The sequence below is a fragment of the Chelonia mydas genome, chromosome 15 (assembly GCF_015237465.2).
Source record: "Chelonia mydas isolate rCheMyd1 chromosome 15, rCheMyd1.pri.v2, whole genome shotgun sequence".
NCBI classification, from domain to species: Eukaryota; Metazoa; Chordata; order Testudines; family Cheloniidae; genus Chelonia; species Chelonia mydas.
In genome coordinates, this window is record NC_057856.1 from 13,000,059 (window position 1) to 13,021,203 (window position 21,145).

General features: G+C 42.6%; 1 protein-coding gene across 19 annotated transcripts in view; it reads right to left on the reverse strand.

Moving 5' to 3' along the window:
- Positions 1–206: 206 nt before the first annotated feature.
- Positions 207–21,145, reverse strand: part of CABIN1 (calcineurin binding protein 1) — a 212,816-nt gene continuing 191,877 nt past the window's right edge. For 18 of the 19 annotated variants that reach the window (XM_043529061.1, XM_043529059.1, XM_043529056.1 and 15 more), the window contains 3 exons: positions 5,345–5,509; positions 2,054–2,280; positions 207–1,522 (listed from right to left, as the gene is read on the reverse strand). In XM_043529061.1, the coding sequence (XP_043384996.1) occupies positions 1,379–1,522; positions 2,054–2,280; positions 5,345–5,509 (536 nt within the window). In that variant the 3' untranslated portion in view covers positions 207–1,378. Of the gene's footprint in view, positions 1,523–2,053; positions 2,281–5,344; positions 5,510–19,342; positions 19,440–21,145 lie in introns of those variants that run through there. The other variant, XR_006285947.1, reaches the window with a different exon arrangement.

Consider the following 21,145-nt stretch of genomic DNA (forward strand, 5'->3'; position numbering starts at 1 on the left):
CATTGTCTGAACTGGCCTTGGTCAGTTCTTGAGGAGATGGAGATGTGAGACCAGTTGTATTTAAGATGGATTTGTGGCCAGTATATACAAAATAATGGATCCCCCCCCGCATCCCTCCTCTTACCACAAAGGGCACCTGTTTCCAGAATCATGGGAGGATGAACAGATGTCCTGCTCTTTCCAACTAGCAGTTAAGAGAGGCAACCGTGAGTACATTTTAACTTTATTAGAAAAAATGTTTATACAAAGCTCCGCACTGCACAAAAACACACCTCCCCCCAAACACAAAGAGCAATCTAACATGGCAAGCTGTATGCATATTATATATGTGGCATGTATATATTTTTTGCATGGTTTGCATTCATTATTTTACAAAGTTAACATTCAGTAGAAAAAGATGCTGTTTGTTACCATTATTTTCCCATATAAATAACTGTGAGCAATCCCTCTTCAGATAGATAAAAAACACCTTTTCGTGTCATTCTGTAAAAAACAGACTGAAATGGTATTGAAATCTATAACATTCCCCAATACCACCATAAAAATATCATCTAGCCCCTGGCCCAAAATGCTTGTCCAAGGGAATTAGAAGAGAAGGGACCATAAGACAATGCTGGAAGGTGTGTCTTCAGTCCAGTTCTTTGAGCCAACATTCAGGTAAATAATATTTTATTAGACTTAACACTTAAGGGTGAAATGAGCACAATTTGGGAGGGACAAAACTTCTGCCCACATTGGAAACCCAACTTCCTGGTTATCTGTCATCCAGCCAACTTCTGACATGTCCTGTGGCTGTGCCAAGAAGCCAAACACTCACCAATTCTCTCCAGAAGGCATAGGAAATCAGTGATGGCAGGAGAAACCTTTGCTGGTTTGCCAACTTCTTCCCTCCACTCATCTTTGCTGGAGTTGCTGGAAACACAGAGCAGGAGCCCGGGCTGCTAAATTATTGGAGGAAAAGTCAACTAGGGAGAAATGCTAAAAGACAGCTAAAGGGAAGGTTTAAAGAAAAAGCCACTGGAATGGCTCCCAAGGATCTGGTTTGGAGAAGCAAGAGCAAGTAGAAAGAAATGCCTGCAGCTCACAAGACTGGCTTTACTGGAGTTTAAGGGTGGTGTTTTGGTCCAGATAAATTAACTGGCTGGTGACCAATCATTCTTTCCATCAAGCACCATGATGGGTAGAATGGAGAAGTTTTTGAAGGCAATACAGAGGCAGTGATGGTGGTGAAGATAATGGAGGTGAATGACAAAATGCTGATGAAGATTAATTGGAGGACAATGCCAACGAAGAGCAAGATGTACTGTCTGGCAGAGATGCTGGCAACAGAAGAATGGTTATATGGTTGGTGTTGTTGGTGATGACCACTGCAATCTATTTATATGTCCATGTAGTCGTCATCTTCATCAGTATCACTCTCCAGTGAGGACTCTTGGCTTGAGGTTTCTAAGATCTCCAATGCTGGCTGACAAAGACTCTCCTTCTTTACATTTGCTGCAGACTGAGCAGACAAAATAGCAGACTGACCCAAAGAAAAAAGAAAAAAGAGAAATATATTGCTGAATAGTTAGAATAAACCCACGATCACAGGGCGCAAAGACAAATGTCTGCTATTCCTCAACATTTATGAGTCTCCTTATTTGTAAAACCGTGTGTGTCCCAGCTTGCGGCTCCATAATACTGAATCATCAGTAAGCTTCCTCCCAGCCAGTACTCCTGAAGTTCTCTCTATAATAAGACACAGACTGGAACAGCTGGGATATCCCAATCAGACTGCATTTCTACTTCGTCCTTTTTCATGACTACTGCTAGGACTGCAGTCGCTATGAACTCCTGCAAGCACTGGGACCATGATATCTATGAGCTCACCTACAGCCTACACTTCACTAATCCTTAAAGTAACTCCACTTGGGAGCAGCTAGGGCCTCATACCATCATACCTCATATCCTGTGATGAGCTGGGGACAGGAGAAGTTGTTCCAATGACATGAAAAATCTCATTTTAAAGGGAGAATTAAGGTAAAACCCAAACATGACCTTTTTCTTGAATTACCTTTAATTTTTGCTTTGTCTCTTCTGAAATGCTGCCCTTTGGAGAAAGTAAGGTTGGTGTTGGTGGGGTGACAGTGATCTCAGGTGGGAATTTGGTGATAGATGAAGGGATAAAAAGCTTTGGCATAGTGGGCAGAATGCGGGTTTTTACTCTGGTGCTGTCTGCCTTGTTCTGCTGGCTTCCCAAGGACTGTGAATTGGAACTGACTTCTGGCTTGGAACCGGAGGCTGAGGAGAAAAGAATCAGGAAGAGAATTTCAGGGGTTTTCCATGCTTACATATGTCACAGGAGAGAAAACAATATCTTAGTTAAAAAAAAATCATCTGAGCCAGTCATATATTTCACTGCAAAGATTTTTGTATGAAGACTCAGAAATGGAAAAGGAAATGGAAGAGCAGGAGGAGATGCAAAGTGCTAGAAACCGATTCAGGATTCTGCAGTTCATGCTCTAGGTAACAGCAAAAAGGCAGTGACATTTCTTGAGACACACAATATCTCAAGCTTTCCTTGACAAGTACAATACTTGGCAAACATAATCTTGCCTTACTCACATCCATTCAAAATGCCACTGCAAAATTAGTTTTCCTAGACGAGAGGTGGGCAAACTAGGGCCCGCGGGCCATCCTGCCCAGCCCCTGAACTCCCAGCCAGGGAGGCTCACCCCTGGCCCCTCCCCTACTGTTCCCCCCTCCCCTGCAGCCTCAGCGCGATGCACTACCAGTGCTCTGGCCGCATGGCTGGATCTGGCCAGGCGGCGGGGCTTTGCTGTTCTGAGCAGCATGGTAAGGAGGGGGTTGGATAAGGGGCAAGGGGTCCCAGGGGGCAGTCAGGGGACAGGGAGCGGAGGTTCGGGGGGGGCAGTCAGGGGACAGGGGGGGTTGGATAGGTGTAGGAGTCCCGGGGGGGCCTGTCTGGGGGCAGGGGTGTGAATAGGGGTCGGGGTAGTCAGTGGACAGGGAGGTTGGATAGGGGGTGGGGTCCTCGGGGGCAGTTAGGGGCGGGGGTGTGGATAGGGGTTGGGGCAGTCAGAGGAGAGGGAGCAGGAGGGGTTGGATAGGCATGGGAGTTCCAGGGCTGCCTGTCTGGGGGTGGGGGTGTGGATAGGGGTCGGGGCAGTCAGGGGACAGGGAGAAGGGGGGGTTGGATAGGGGCTGGGATCCTGGAGGGTGGTTAGGGGCCGGGGTCCTGGGAGTGGGTAGTCAGGGGACAAGGAGTGTTGGATAGGTCAGGGGTTCTGAGGGGGGCGGGAAGTGGGAGGGGGCAGATAGGGGGCGGGGACCAGGCTCTTTGGGGAGGCACAGTCTTCCCTACCCGGCCCTCCATACAGTTTCGCAAAGCCAATGTGGCCCTCGGGCCAAAATGTTTGCCCACCCCTGTCCTAGACCATCACTTTGATCATGTCATTCCTTTCTTTGAAGCCCTCCACAGTCTCCTTCTTCTCTATTGCATCAAACTTAAGCTGCCTGTCAAGACCACTCCCATAGTCTCCCTGTGCAACCTATCATCTCTCATTCACTGTTGAGGTGTTGACTCCCACCTCAAATCAGCCAGTGGTGCCAGCATCCATTGTCTGCTTGTTCAAACAAGCACCTTATTCCATTTTGCCTCTTCTGCTTAGGAGGAGCTCTCTGTAAACATCTGCACAGCTACATTATCTTCCTGTCTCATTGTTTCTTTGTACTCTCCCCATCTGTCTTGTCTGTATCCAGCTGTTGTCTTCTCTTACACTTAGACTGTAAGCTCTTTGGAGTACAAACTATCTTTTTGTTGTGTCCTTGCACAGCACTTAGGCACTGTGGGGCCCTGATCTATGATTAGAACTTCTAGGAGCTACAGTAATACAAATTAAAAATAATATTTCTGTAATAATGATCAGTACAAGACATTGTCTCTTAGCTGACCGATTTAGTCCATAGAGAGGAGGGAGACCAATAGAGATTTCTCAGCCATACTGCTACTCGTTCTATATGGAACGATGACAAAAAACACTCCACCAAAAACAACCAACCAATAAAATCAAATTATGCAAGTCTGATCCCACGATGTGAGCCTCTGTAAGGGGTACAATAACAAGAGGTACTCCAACCTCCTGCTCTTCAAACTAAACACTTTCAGCTCTAGAAACCTGTAAAGACTGGGCAGTTTTATTGGGATTAGGCAGGGCTATTTAATCAGAGCCAAATGGAACTCCACTTACGAATGCCTGCCAGGAAAGCAGACACATCATCACCTATAAAATGATGTAAAACTGAATTTGGTGTCTCCTTAATACTGCAGAGGATCATCAGATCTGCCACTCTCAATCAGACCTGAGGTCCTTCTATAGCATAGTATCCTGTCTCCAAGTGTGGACAGTGCCAGATGCTTCAGAGGAAGGTGCAAGAAACACTACAATAGGCAAACGCAGGATAATCTGCTTCCCATGTAGGTATCATCTTATTATTTATATTTGTATTACTATAGCACCTAGGAGCCCTAATCATGGACCAGGACTCCAAAGTGCTCAGTGCTGTACAAACACAGAACAAGAAGTCAGTCCCTACCCCAATCCCTACCAGTTAGAGAGACAGGCTTAAACCCTGAAGCACGAGGCTTTATATTCCTTCCAAAACCTTTTTTTTAAAAAAGCATTAACTGTTATAACTATGAATATTCTTGTTATCCACATAAATGTCCAATCTCTCTTTGAATTTTGCTGAAAATCTTTTTTCCACAAGGCAGGTACTCCAGCTGTTTAATTAGAAGAGAAGAGTCATGGAAAAAATAAAGGTAATAAATGTGAATTTCCGATTTTGCTTTCAAACTGTATCCGATTTATCTGGGACAGTGGAGGAATCCTGTTAGGAAAGTGCCTAACTGATGCAGTGACAAAAGGATTGGACATGTTAGCTCCTCTGGATTTGGTATACTGCAGATCTTAGGTGACCTCAGTAAGCTTTTTATTTTTTAAACTGACTATTATTTTAAAAGCAGTACAGACTACAGAGTAAGGGCCAGGTACAATGGTGCTTTGTGTTTGGCTATGCTGCCAAGGGTATTCAGCATGCAAGTCATATGCCAAAGAGAATTACCACTGAAGAATTATAAGGTACTTCTCCAGGAAGCTGGGCCATTGCCATGAATGTCCATAAAATCTGGAAGACTGAAGGCATGGAGAGAAGGCTGGGGAAAGCATAGCCCCTGGTGTGTACAAGATTGCTACAGATGGATTTATTCTCATTAAAACAAACTTTCAGAAATGAAACCAAAAGAAAGACCATTCGGCTTCTATGGAGCACGGAACATTCTTACCTTGGGTACAGATATGTCCTGAGCTTGTGCTGGTCACTGATTCGACTTGCCATCGTGCAGCCTCAGCTGACGGAGCAACGGTAGCCATTTTCATCTGTTGGCAAAGTCGGGACTCTTGCTGCTGAAATCCAAGCCCTTCCAAAGGTCCTTCCAGCTCCTCCTCCTCTTCATTAACAAAAGATAATTCACAGATTAAGAGATTTTTCTGATCCCTTTCTTAATTCTAATTATTTTGTGTGTATCTTATAACTGGTGGGCATTTCATTACTCTGCCACTATTCAACAACACCATGATTGAAAATTAAATACTGGGAATTTGAAGTGGCAATATTACAATTCTGACACTTGGTACCATCAATTAAAGCACAGATTTTCATGAAGCCTTTAAAAACATAGCATTTTTAAAAGTTGGATGGAACACTGTGTGATAAATAATTCTCGCATACGCAAAGGCACATCCATGTGCCAAGTGAATTCCCTAAACGTGTATATGGGATCACCAACCTCTGAGACCTGGGGATTGGAACTCCTGTCATAAGCACCGTTACACAGACAATTCAGAGGTATAATAGTTGGCTGGAGTGCCATGCCAGCACTGATCCAAGAGATTTGTATCTGATTATTGGTGACAAAAGATACATACTATATTAAAAACCTCCTTAAAGCAAGCTATAAGGTTATTTATTATGAGTATCTAGACACAGTGGAAGCAGCAGCTTGGCTTATCCTATTTGGAGACGAGGAATTATAGTTAAATGCTCAACCTTTAGCGACATGGTCAATCTTGCCCATATGCTCAGGGTTTAGCAGATTGCCATATTTGGGGTCGGGAAGGAATTTTCCTCCAGGGCAGATTGGAAAAGGCCCTGAAGGTTTTTCGCCTTCCTCTGTAGCATGGGGCACGGGGCACTTGCTGGAGGATTCTCTGCTCCCTGAAGTCTTTAAACCATGATTTGAGGACTTCAATAGCTCAGACATAGGTGAGAGGTTTTTTGCAGGAGTGGGTGGGTGAGAGAGATTCTGTGGCCTGCGTTGTGCATGAGGTCAGACTAGATGATCATAATGGTCCCTTCTGACCTTAATATCTATGAATCTACGAATCTATGACATATCTACTGTAGTTTTACTAATGCGTTTTTTTACATCAACGCATTGTGAAATTCCCAGAGTCTGGCATTCAAAAGTATATACACGTACAGCTCAAATCCTTATAGTGTTTACTGGTTTGCACACTCTCTTTCTCTCTACCCAACCCCCACGCTAATTTATATTAGAAAAATATTTTACTGAATGTAAATATAGATTCCAAGGCCAGGACTGCATGTTTGACATGAGTAGTATAATTTTCACTGACTATCATGAGACCCTGATCATAGTCCTTTCTGGAAAGGACAGGCTGAAATAGCTAGCTGTGAGCTTTCTTAGATTCACTAACTGATAATGGTTACTATCCAAGGAACATATATTTCAACTTGCCACATTTATGGAGAAAACTGTATTTTTGCAATGAGAAAATCACTTTTCCATCTCCATTCAATGTAGCTAAGATCTCACAATCTGTTACACTGAGGTTCTGCTGCTTGATTCTTGCCTTTGCAGCAGGAGTTTGAAAGGAAGGTTTTATGGCTGAAGAACAACCTGCCAACTCTATTAAAAGGAATACCTAGCTAACCTGGGATTCCGTATCTAGGTAGAATTCTTTAAGGAGTTACATTTCCTAAATTTCTTGAACACAGTTTGTGAGAATAAGTTTATCAAGCCGGGTGGTGATGAAATTATTGCACTTGCAAATGCTAATTGGTGAAAAAAAGAAATGTCACCTAAACTTATGCCTGCTAGTCTGTATAAGCCTGAGAATCAACGAGTTTGCAGGCAGAAAATTCTATAACAATTCCATCATATGAATGTTCAGATATCAGGTGAAACACAGTCAGAATGATTCTGTGATGCTCCACTCATCGTCAACCATAAAGCAGAAAGGTCTGAAAAAGAGGAATATGTTCACTCATTTCAGCATTCTACTCCATATTCCTTCCTGCATCGTACTCTGTGCAGTGTTGTTGGTCCCAGGATATTAGAGAGATAAGGTGGGTGAGGTAATATCTTTTATTGGACCAACTGCTGTTGGTGTGAGACGGACAAGCATTTGAGCTACACAGAGCTCTTCTTCTGTACCTTATCCTGTATGGCAGCGCATATAACATTATAACAAAAGTAACATATATCCTATAACAAAGATAACAAAAATATATTTGATAACAGTCAAATATAAATATGCTTTGTGTGAACAGATAAGAAGAACCTGAAACAATACCAAAATGGAGTGTTTAAGCTACAGGGATCCTGAAGAAACACAATTCAGCTTTTTTAGTTTAAGAAACAGAGTCTATGTTAGAGAGACATCTGTGTTACTATTTCCCAAACTTCCTAACTTGGATTCTCTCTACACCAGATGTAAGTGTGGTTTAACAATAAGCAAGAGTACCAGAGGCTGTGTACCAAAAGAACAACAGCCCTGAAGTGGACTGAAGACAGGACGAATGCCCTCTATGCTGCTGGCCTCTGAGGATAAGCTGTGGACTAGACACTGTAGACTTCCAGAATCAAATGATTGCAAAAAAAATTCTTCTGACTCTGAGGCAGAGAGGAAGGAACAGCCCAGCCTCCCAAAAGAGAAGCAGGAGAACAATGACAATTTTGGGGGATTATACTGTACAACAGACAGGCTATCAAATCCCACCTTGCTGCTGCAACATCTCAGATGACAGATTTTAAAAATTTGGGATAAGCATAAAGTGGTCTTTATTCACCTAGGTTTGCCATCTACTGTTCCTTTCATTAGATAAAATACTAAATATGAGTGTGCTGTAAATCTTGTAACTAAACTGTATCCTAAGAAGAAATCACATGTAACTGACTGCTAAGCCATATCAGGGGCTTAATAAGTCAGCAACTAATTTAAGTTTACCACTCATTCACATTAAGAGCTGTGATTTGTGTTATTGCTTAATGACTGAATACTTATCCTTTAATGCTGATTATTTGCTTTGTTTGATTATAAGGTATTTCATTGTTTGGACTGATTTGCTATGTTTTGAGTCTAACTAGATTGTGTCACGTGACCTGATTGATTGGGTCTTCTGAGCAATCAAATTTTAGCCTAATGGTGCTAGCTTGAAATATACATAGTCTATCAGTGTACCTGTCCTATATTCAATAATCTGCTTTATTAATTTCTTTTGAATTTGTCTTGTATATCTAGTTTTACAGAATAAGATCAGATTTCACTTGAATAAAATTAGATTTAATTTGTCAGCTCCCTTTCACTCTTAAGAGAATACAAATGAAAAGACATAAATCTGATAACTCTAAATATGAATTTTTATTGAGACCTTTCTGGAAACAGCGATTTCTGATATAATATTGTAATGAATGCTCCAGACAACCAGAACAAGGAGCCAATGTCAAGTTAATCAATCAATAACTCGACTCTCAGAGGTGTTAAATGCCCAGTGACTGAATTATGCCCCTATATTGGCTGAGATTCTTTATTCTCTTGTGACTATGATGTTTTGTGCCATGGTTACTTGAGAGAGACATCTTTTTTTCTAAGTTTAAAAACTGAATTTACCAACAAAATACTAAAAACAATTCACTTAACCTGTGGTCTCACTGCACACAGGTGTATACACATACATATACAAATGTCCCTGTCATAATTTGTACCAATGATACTTCAATATAATGTGGAGTTATTCACTACATTTCTTCTCCTTGAACAGACAGAAAAAGCAAGAGACTGTAGGATAAACAAAAAAAGACACACACGCAATTCAATTTTCTCCTATCCACCTAAAACAGATTCTGAAGAAAATATCCCGGTACTTGCCTTTGTGGAAGACACTGTTACAGCCCCGACGAACATAATGTCCTAGTTCTTCTTATAAAAACTTTCCCCAGGGAGGTAAGGACTCCACTAAGTCATGAGCTACAATATTCTGCATCAGCACAACAGCACAAGGAAATCGATACAGCACCGTCTAGAGGTGTTCAGAAGCTCATTTTTAGTCCTGTTCAACTAGATCTTTCTATATCACACAGTACTGGTACAAGCCTGGTAGATTTTCAAACGTTAGTTCTATAAACCCAGCTTCAAAATAAAATCAGTTTTTGAAGACATTAAGAGGAGATGCAATAGCCACCCGTCCCTGGGCAAAAGATGGGACAGATACAGTACAGAGATTTATTTGGCACTTGAACACTGTAGTGCAACTTGCGAACTGTAAGCACAATGGGAAAACACAGATTTGCAACACAGAACATTTATGTTAATATTTAAATAGAAAAGTTCATGTCTGTCTGAGCAAAATGGAGCTGAATAAGATAAAATTTTAGCGTACCCCTTCCCAACAGCGCTCTATTATACATAATATAACATACACAATAGAAAGAGGCACATCATACCTTTCAACATCTCCCTGCTTTAGTGAGGAGGAAACAAGCTGAAAACAATTCAGTGCAACAACCTACTCCAGCTTTCCTCTCCAACCTCTTTCCACTTGTTGCCAGGGTAACCAGTGTTTGCAGATGCCTATAGCGGGCGCCTGGGTTCATGACTTCATTATAGTTAATATTCTCTCTCACTGCCTCTCTTTATACAGAGAACTCATTACATACATATATACACAACTCTAGATATATATATTATACACTTCCAGTGAGCATCATATATACAAATACGACACATTATTTTGCTAATCTAACATGTATACAATGAAAAAATGGCAAATATTCTCCCTGCATTTTACAGATGCACAGAAAGTTTACAAGCAGAGGAGCTGTAAGTGATAAACTGCTGCTCTGCTCTCCTTGTGCTCTGTACAGTGTCATTTGATTTCCTTGTACCGTCAGGTATTACAAGAGACCAACATTATAATGTTAATCAGAATCAAACACCTGCCTTTATTTATTCACAAAAACTGACAAAACAATCTGGATAATGAGACTAACACCTTAAGCAAATGCTTTCCAGCTGTTCAAGGAGGCAATTTTTAATATATACACACATAAAGGCATATTAAGGACTAAAAGAGAGGGAGAGAAAGAGCAAAATATCATCTCATCATAGGAAAGATGAAAGAGCTGAGCTCTGAACTCGAACTCCAAAACAGATTCATACCTGGGTTTCCAAAAGGCATGACTGGGAGAAACCCCATGGCCAAGAGTATCAAATGCTTAAGTAGATAATACAAAAAACCCTTCAAGTATTGTGTTATGAAAGGAAACACTAGAAACTATAATACTATTAAGTAGTCCTTTAGTACTTTTATATCATAAAAACACTTTAGACACAGTGAAGACCCAATTCTGCAATCTTTGCTTGTACTGAATAGCACTCACATAATTAGTCTCAGTGACCTCAATGGGTTTAATTGCATGCAAGTACTACTCTCAGCTCGAGCAAAGGGTTACAGAATCAAACCCTAATTCACCATGCAAGGTAGGTAAGTATTGCTATCCCTATTTTTCAGACGGGGCATAGACATGGGGACAAAGCCTCTGCTCTGAACTCCATGCCCCCATTTCCACCTCTTCCCCCCCACCACCTTTTTTTTTTTTTTTTTTTTTTTGGAAGTGCTCAGTGAGCCTTCAAAGAGCTGTGCTAGTGTTTAAGGATGTGGACACTATAGAAAATCTTTTTGCATCCTGCCTACCCTCAGCCTGAAGAGAGGAGAGGAGAGGAGAGCTCCATGCCTATAAAAGGGAAAAGAGTTAAGTGCTCCACAGAGAGTAAAGGAACATGTCCAAGACCAGACAGCAAATAAGTCACAGAGGTAGGATTAGCATTTTGGTATTTCTGGCTGACGGTATTGTGCTTAGTTTAGTCTATGCTGCTTCTCTAAAGGGAACAATATTGTACCTGCAGGGAAATGGATTAGATGACTTAATAGGGCTTTTGTATCTCTAGGAGTCTAGGTCTTTAGCATGAAGACCCACTTAAATACACAGAGTGGAGAAAGTTATATTGGAACAGATGAAGAGAAAAAAAATGTTGTGTGTGGAAGCAAAAAGAGGGCTTAAAACCACTGTGACGGAGATCAGTGCACAGACGGTGACCAGAATGACAAGTAATGAGTATCTGAACGGAGGTGCAGCGTGCAAGAAACTAGATCCAACAATGAAGCACAAAGCCACAGTGATAAAAATTCCTTTTGGAGAAACCTGGAACAAGGTAAAAAGTTTTGGAACAAAGTTCTGTGATCTGACTGAATGAAAGATGCTCAGATACCATCATGAAGAGAATATTGCACGCTAATGGAAGGTGAGAGTATCTATATCTAGGTCTCTGAATACTTAGAAACTCAGATGCACATGGGGGAAGGGGAAATCCTAAAAAAGAACGTTTTGTTCCCCAAATCCCTTTTCTTTTATTAAACTTTTAAATCTGTTTTTAAATATTTGTTGAAGACAAAGTTTGGTGTCCAGTTCCATGATTTCTTTACAAAACCATTTAAAAAACAGTAAGCTAATTGATTTTAGTGTCTTAACTAAAACTTGACTTGACTCGGCAGTAGCTAATAACTTGGAGAGAACAACATTGTACTCAGCTCTACTAGAGTACAGCAGCAGTTTTTCATTTGTAGTCCATTGCTGATGAATTTGATGTATGTTAATCTGTTGGATAGGTCCCTCAATGGCTATTAGCCAGGATGGGCAGGGATGGTGTCCTTAGCCTCTATTTGCCAGAAGCTGGAATTGGGCGATAGGGGATGGATCACTTGATGAATATCTGTTCTGTTCATTCCCTCTGGGGCACCTGGCATTGGCCACTTGGTCTGACCCAGAATGGCCGTTATGTTCTTTGAATGTAATAGCTGCCTGGAAAAAGCCACAAGTCTCTCCCTTCTCTCACAATATTTAATCCTTTCTTGTCCCCCGAGCCAATTAAACACAGTAGAGGTTAGTGAAAGCTACCATTAGATCGGTGAGTGGTTAAAAAAAGCATTGTATAAATAAGTTATGCAATAGCTGTGGAGTAGATTTTCAGCTAGGCCTCTATTCAGCCTTCACTAGGGTTAAGAGGCGCACTTGCAGGTGATCATGCCTACTAAAATTTCTATCACTTGCATGTGCACAGTTGTTATTTTGTTTGCAACAGTATAACAGCAATGTGCATGTAAGAGTTAGCATTTGCACTCAAAAACACCATTGACCTCAATGGATTTTTTGGGTGCAATTACTAACATTTCAATTAACAAGGGTGTTACACCATTTAAAGGGTGCATGCAAAGATTAGTGTATTTGCATGTTTGCAATTTTGCACACAAAAAAGAGGTGGCCAACAACGGAAAATTTAGCCCATAGTATAAATCTGAAATGTATGTACAGTCAAAAGTCCATATGAAATGTCTCACTACCCACTCCTCTTAGATCATCACCCTGTCTCAGCAAGAAACATCCCAATATCTATCATCACAATTTAGTATACTGTACGTCTATCTTTGTTGCTTTAAATACAAGTGGAATTCAAATGGTAGCTATCAGAAAAAGAAAGGCAGTAAAGCCACTATATGGACTGAAATGTTTTTGGCATTAACGTATCGTGCTAGCTGGCTAACTCAAACTTGCTGTACTCCAAATAGGTATATCGTGAGGAGGAGGAGGAGGGAGAGAACATATCCAATCAAGTGATCAGGTTTCAGAGTAGCAGCCGTGTTAGTCTGTATTCGCAAAAAGAAAAGGAGTACTTGTGGCACCTTAGAGACTAACCAATTTATTTGAGCATAAGCTTTCGTGAGCTACAGCTCACTTCATCGGATGTATTCAGTGGAAAATACAGTGAGGCGATTTATATACACACAGAACATGAAAAAATGGGTGTTTATCATGCACACTGTAAGGAGAGTGATCACTTAAGATGAGCTATTACCAGCAGGAGAGTGGGGGGCGGGGGAGAAACCTTTTGCAGGGATAATCAGGGCCATTTCCAGCAGTTAACAAGAACGTCTGAGGAACGGGGGGGGGGGGGGGGGGGGGGGGAGGGAATAAACAAGGGGAAATAGTTTTACTTTGTGTAATGACTCAACCACTCCCAGTCTCTATTCAAGCCTAAGTTAATTGTATCCAATTTGCAAATTAATTCCAATTCAGCAGTCTCTCGTTGGAGTCTGTTTTTGAAGTTTTTTTGTTGAAGAATAGCCACTTTTAGGTCAGAAATCGAGTGACCAGAGAGATTGAAGTGTTCTCCGACTGGTTTATGAATGTTAAAATTCTTGACATGTGATTTGTGTCCATTTATTCTTTTACGTAGAGACTGTCCAGTTTGACCAATATACATGGGGCATTGCTGGCACATGATGGCATATATCACATTGGTAGATGTGCAGGTGAACGAGGCTCTGATAGTGTGGCTGATGTGATTAGGCCCTATGATGGTGTCCCCTGAATAGATATGTGGACACAGTTGGCAATGGGCTTTGTTGCAAGGATAGGTTCCTGGGTTAGTGGCTCTGTTGTGTGGTGTGTGGTTGCTGGTGAGTATTTGCTTCAGGTGGGGGGGCTGTCTGTAGGCAAGGACTGGCCTGTCTCACAAGATTTGTGAGAGTGATGGATCGTCCTTCAGGATAGGTTGTAGATCCTTGATGATGCGTTGGAGAGGTTTTAGTTGGGGGCTGAAGGTGATGGCTAGTGGCGTTATTTTCTTTGTTGGGCCTGTCCTGTAGTAGGTGACTTCTGGATACTCTTCTGGCTCTGTCAATCTGTTTCTTCACTTCAGCAGGTGGGTATTGTAGTTATAAGAATGCTTGATAGAGATCTTGTAGGTGTTTGTCTCTGTCTGAGGGGTTGGAGCAAATGTGGTTGTATCACAGAGCTTAGCTGTAGACAATGGATCGTGTGGTCTTGTCTGGGTGAAAGCTGGAGGCATGTAGGTAGGAATAGCGGTCAGTAGGTTTCCGGTATAGGGTGGTGTTTATGTAACCATCGCTTATTAGCACCGTAGTGTCCAGGAAGTGGATCTCTTGTGTGGATTGGTCCAGGCTGAGATTGATGGTGGGATGGAAATTGTTGAAATCATAGTGGAATTCCTCAAGGGCTTCTTTTCCATGGGTCCAGATGATGAAGATGTCATCAATATAGCGCAAGTAGAGTAGGGGCATTAGGGGACGAGAGCTGAGGAAGCGTTGTTCTAAGTCAGCCATAAAAAGGTTTTCTCCCCCACCCCCCACTCTCCTGCTGGTAATAGCTCATCTTAAGCTCACTCTCCTTACAGTGTGCATGATAAACACCCATTTTTTCATGTTCTGTGTGTATATAAATCTCCTAACTGTATTTTCCACTGAATGCATCCGATGAAGTGAGCTGTAGCTCACAAAAGCTTATGCTCAAATAAATTGGTTAGTCTCTAAGGTGCCACAAGTACTCCTTTTCTTTTTGCGAATCAGGTGATCAGTTTGTGCTGTCTGAATGTCAGGCAAGAGGGAATTAAGAGATCCTTCACAAACAGGAAAAACCCCACTGACATTCAAAAGTGAGGTTGTTCTCAGAGTGCACCTGTGGTGAAGAGAAGAAAAAAACCTACATGAAAGGCATGGATCTTAATGGATGAGACAAGGGGAAGTGAGTATACCAAGGCCAAGCTTAGGAGGTGGCTACAGCAAGAGATTAGAAAGAGTAAACACAGACTACTTGTGACTGGCTCAGAAGCTGCCTGATTTATTCCTGCTAGCAAATCCATCTACTGTAAAATCTCACCCTGGAGTATACAACTAACAGATACCACAGTGCTTGCCCTATTTCAGAAAATCTTGTGAAAAATGGAGACGAAAGCTCAGAAAAAACAGGAAACGGTCAAGAGAAAAAAGGGAAATAAGGGAGGGAGAGATGGAAAATGGAAGTGAGTGAGGGGAACAAGACAACAAAGAAAAAGACATAAGGAGTTATAAAAATAGAAAGATTTAAGATGGGATTGCCTACAAAGCTGAAACTCACTCCTGGAAGAGATCTTGTTAACCATGAACCTCAGCAGCTTCAGAATGAAATGCCAAACCCATCTCTTTTGTAGAGCTTACCCAAAATAACATCACATTTTAAAAAAAGAAATAAAGGAAAAAAAGTCCCTAAAAACCAGAAGGCATGCAAGAAAAATGATTTTTTTAAAAACATGATGCTGTGGGAAGGCTTAGGTTTTGCATTTCACTCAGAGGGAAGACAAGGAGCAAGTTTCAGTTTTTTGGCCAGTCACTAAGAAAGCCCCATCTTCTTTGCAACCAGGTACCATTCTTAGGTCTGACAGTTCCATTTTCCAGTGGAACATAGCTGTCGATGCAGATCATTGATCACACAGGGTTAGGAAGTCCCCAGGTTAACTTGGTCCTGTCCCAAGGATGGCTTTGAAACAAGGACTGAAACCTTGACTTTAATTCAGCATTCAGAGAAGAGAATGAGAAATGGGGTCATGTGATCTTGGCATTCTGTGTTGGAGAGCAGATGGACTGCTATGCTCTGAACTAAAAGTAGCTTTTACAAAGGTTGGCATTTTGTCCCTGGTTACAGAAAATTACAATAAGCAAACCCAGAAGTCGCTGTGGATCACTGTGGCTAAGTCCAAACAAAACAGAAGGGGGTGCCATCTAATCAGCCATAGATGGAAAAAGGGGATTTTGGGTGGCTGTAGCTATTCAGGTATTCAGAAACAGTGAGGAGTCAAAGTGAACACTTACACTGTGTACTGTATTAATATGAAGGCAGATGCCCTCAATGGAAGGTAAGGTTAAGAGAGTTGGTGAGTTCTCTGAAGTACTTCCCACTCTATTTGCATCACCTCAGTCTTTTCAGGCTTCAGATTCAATCAGCTGCTGTGCATCCAATTGCTGAACTCAACCAAGTTGAGGACAGCTGGGAGACTGTGCTATTTGTATCTGATGTGAAGGAGATATAGAGCTGGGTGTCTTCTGTAAACATCTGGCATTTTAGTCCATGCTGTTTCACAATCTCTCCTTGTTGCTTTATATAGATTTGGATTGAAAAAAAGACATGAAAAATGGAGGTGGGATCCCTCTGAGAACTCTGGAGATGGAAGAGCAAGTGCCCATTGTGACTCTCTGGGTATTGTCTCAGAGATATAAGTGAAACCATCTTAGCATGATCCTGCTATGTCTCTGAAGTGAGGCAGCAAAATTCCACACCCTGCCATATTAAATGCTGTATTAACATGTGTCAAAGACCTCCCATCCTACAACCACCTTTATTTTGAGCTTCTGCTCTTGAGATTACTATTCCTGCCTGTGACGGGACGCCCGACCCGCACTGGCTCCCCGAGGATTAAAATCAGCCTAGCGAGGCTGAGTGGCAGGCAACCAAAGGTGTGGTTGCAGGGGAAACAGCCAATTAGGGCAGAGGCTGCAGACAATTAGGGTGAAGGCTCGACCAGCTGATCAGGGCCCAGCCAGCCCATAAGGCTGGATCAGCAGACCAGAGTGAGAGAGTCTGCTGCAAGGAGAAGCCTGGCTTCCTGGCAGGCTGCCAGGATTTACAGGCTCAAGGCCCTCGGAAGAGAGCAAAGGAGCTGGAGCCAGAGGCAGGAGCAGAAGGAACTGAGGCTATGGGAAAGTGGCCCAGGGAATAGAGACAGTGAGCTGGAAGGAAGAGGCAGCAGGAAGTTTCTGTTTGCAGGGTCCCTGGGCCGGGGCCCAGAATAGTGGGCAGGCCCGTGCCCCTTCCCCCCACCCCAGAAGGGGAACCGGATGGTGACACCGCCTGGCTGTGCCATGAAGCAGATGCCAAGAGAAAGGAGCCGTAATGGGTCTGCAGGTGGAAGCAGGGAGGGAAGAGCAACCACCACATGAGGGTGCACCTGCTGGGACTGAGCTAATTCCTGAAACGCCCAGCAGATGGTGCCAGAGTGGTGGGTGACCCCATGACACTGCCAATTATTTCTCATGCTGAATCAAATCTAGTGCCAGTTCCTTCTCTATAGTTATCATCATATTGTCACTCAACCTCCCGGGCCCTACGCAGCCTTCTTCAACCATCGCTGCATCTCATTTACTATATTTCAACAGATATAAAGCTTAGGTACTTTCAGAATGACCACTACATATCTGGGATTAAACTGGGCCCAAATATCTGGGATCAAAGAAGGATATTTATACAGTATGTATGTTGCAATACTTAGACACTACAGAAAGAACTAAGGGTGGAGTATTTGTCTTAACTCTGAATTTCCTAGTTTTGGAAGGGTTATGGCACAGCTTCAATATTTCATAAAAATCTGTTTTGCATGTGAGTAAAGGGGTCATTTACAAGTTTCAGGAAGAATGCATCATGGCAAACTAAAACAATTTCATGTATTTGGAAGTCAAAAGCGATAATGATCTGTACCACTGAGTACTATCACCATAACAGGCAGTAACTAAGGTAGAGGTAAAAATAAGGCAACTGAAGGCACGTAATTAAATCTTAAAGTCCTTAGTGCATTCTGCTCTAGTCTCACCAGGGGGACCCAGCTCTCCTCCATATACTGCACTGTGACTCCTTTGTGAAGGAATGGAGACCAGAACACAATTGTCAGTGATCTCCTGCTCCTGGGAAGGGGTGTGGATGTGTGTTGGGGGCAGGGTGAGATGAGGGGACAGACAGGGAGGGCAGAAGGCATGTCAAAAGAATCATAATAAAACAGCAGATTTTCACCAGTTAAAATCTTAACCTTACATTTTAATGCCCTTTAAAAATCTCAGCATTTATTTAGCAGGACAGGATCCCATTTCCCCCTCCGTTCATTTTACGTGCAGATCAAGCGCAATACTGGCTTCAAGCAAAGTCATCCTCACTTCTGAATAAATCCAGATATGGAAATCCTCCCTTGCACCTCCTTGCCTGAATCCATGTTAGTGTTTTCCTGACCACTCCTTCTAATAATTATCACTGGATTAAGAAATGGGAAAAAAAAGGGAGATCATCTGGGGAAAAAACCAACCATACTAGTAAGATTTTCAGAGCGATAGAATAGTACAGTTACTGGAATTGTGTGACAGAGCTGGAGAGGGTTTATCCTACTTGACATATTTTACAGCTCTCCCCGGAGTCAATTCTATGCCAAGCTAAAAAGGCTGGCAGCCATATGTGAATTTATACCTAAATGTTGGAAGTTTCCATGCTGTCATTAGCACCTGGTCATTGGACTTCATCGTCCTGTAGTTTCTGTACTAGTTGCTGTATACCAGTCGCAAGATCTCATTAAAATGTTGACATGGGGAATGACTGGCAGAACACCAACACTGCTTGGAAAATGGTTGTGTAATTCCTTTATGAAGTCATGAAGAATTACAGTAGTTAATACTTGGGGACAGGGAATCCTCCGAGATGGACAAACAGACATGGTGGGGGTATGAAAGTGGCAATTAAAAGGAAAGGCAGGAAGGAAAAAGGATGAAGAATAAAAAGATTACTTGGAAAATGAGGCAGAGGAGAGACTTTACATAGACAAGGAGAAATAACGGAGGAAAAGAGGAAAAAAGAAAGGGTAAAACTTATGAATTTAGCAATCATTCTTTAAAAAGTGGGGGTGTGGCTAGAGGGAGGAGTAGAAAGAAAAAAGAAGCAAAGGACAGTAATTGGTGTCTCTCTCAGCTAGAGAAACGACTTGTCAGGTGGGTCTGAGATACAGACAGCCAGAAATGATACATGCACTCAGCACTGAAATGAGAGATGTACAGAGAAAGCCTCTTGATCTTCAGACAGGAGACTTCAGGGCAATAATTTTGGTAGCTAACCCACCCTCCTCCCACCACCGGAAGATGTACAGAAACCATGAAAGAAGCCATCAGAAGCCTCACAAATCCCTAAAAGGCCTAGAGAGTCAAAAGATTAAAATAAATGTTCCTGCCACTGCAGGATGGCTTGGAAAATTAGAGAGAGGAAAGTAGATCAGAAATGCTTATGAGTTTTATGTGTAAAGCAATGGCACACGGGAGCGCTAACCTGCATTGTCATTCCTACCTCTCTGCTCAGTGAGATCACAACAACTTTAAAAGGCAGAGGCTTCATTCTTTTCCTCCTCCAGGGATGGACCTGAATTATTCCCTGCTGAACAAGCCTGGAAAGACATCCCATGATAATACCATATAATTCCATATCTGGACAAATCTGACTGCAACATTTTCTCCCTCCCCACCACAGGATTTGTGGAGAAGGAATGTGAGGTGATTATAAATTGACTATTAGTGGCGGATGTAAAATTTCAATTTAATCCTGTACTCTCTGAGAGATTAGCTCGTTGGGAAAATTGATTTCTCCCTGGTTTGCTCTTTGTTGCTGATGTATTCAGAAGATTATCTGCATTTAGCTGCCAAGGCTGATTACATAAGGAAAAAAAATCACGTACAGTAGGTGTGTGCGCATAAACTATACAAAGATACTCAGTCACAAAGCAAAATTTGTTTCAAACAAACCAGTTTGAGACTAGCTCATAAAGTATTGATGATGATACCTCCAATAGCTTGGCACTACCTTAACACTATTCTGATTTGCTCCATTCTACAGTGCCTGGATGGATATATGAGGTTTCATTCTTAACAGTAAACATACCAGGCTTGTGTAGATTTCTCTCTGGCTTTTAATATTATCTGAAAATAGTTTGATTATTTTCTTTAGACATACAGGGGCCAAGTCACTTCTAAAAAAAGAATTTAGGCACTTTTGACCATTATGCCCATAATGTAAATATTCATTTGTGAAACATTCATACTCTACAATGGGGTGGGCAAACTTGGCCGGCGAACCTTTTAAGCCAGCTCGTGAGTTCCCGCTGGGGAGCAGGTTCCGGCGCTCCAGCCGGGGCACCGGGTCAGGGGCCGCACCATGCGGCATGGCCCCATTCTGGCACTTCAGCTGGGGCGCTGGGGCATGGCCCCACTCCGGGGCGCAGGGTTGGGGGCCCCATAATGAGCTCCTGGAAGCAGCTGCATGGCTCCACTCCGGCGCTCTAGCAGGGTCGGGGGCCGCTCCATGCGTAGGAGCTGGAGAAGGGACATGCCACTGCTTCCGGGAGCCGCTTGAGGTAAGCGTCACTTGGAGCCTGCACCCCTGAGCCTCTGCCCACGCTCCAACCCCCTGCCCCAGTCCTGATTCCCCTCCTGCTCTCCAAACCCCTACATCCCATCCCACAGCATCCTCCTACACCCCAAACATCTCATTCCCCAGCCCCACCCCAGAGCACACACCCCCAATCAGAGCCCTCCTCCCCCCCTCCCACACCCCAACCCCAATTTTGTGAGCATTCATGGCCCGCCGTACAATTTCTATTCCCTGATGTGGCCCTCCGGCCAAAAAATTTGTTCAACCCTGCTCTACAGTTTTTTGATTAACTACAATTTTGATTATCTGAGTGCAAGAGAGGACTAAAGAATTTCAGATAATTGTGGGAATTTTCAATATAATTAACAGACATCAAATGACATGATCTTGTTTCAGATGATAATTTTGGATCATTGAGGTTGCACTGTATAGATTTCATATAAAAGTCACAAACCTTCAGGGCCAGATTATGCCTTTAAGGCACAGTCCCACATTGCGGGTATCTGTATAGCTGGAAGGGGCTAGGCTGTTAACAGAAGCCACAGGAAGAATTGTGGTTGGTTCAGACAGAATTCCTCCTGGAGCTCCGTAGCGTACACTTCAGCAAGAATTCTGCCATCTTTTAAGTGGGTGCATCATTACGCTTCCACACATGAGCACAGCTAGGCTCTGCTGGCCAGTACAGAGCAGGCTCGGGCTGGTCCAGCCTTACTTCATGCCCTCTGT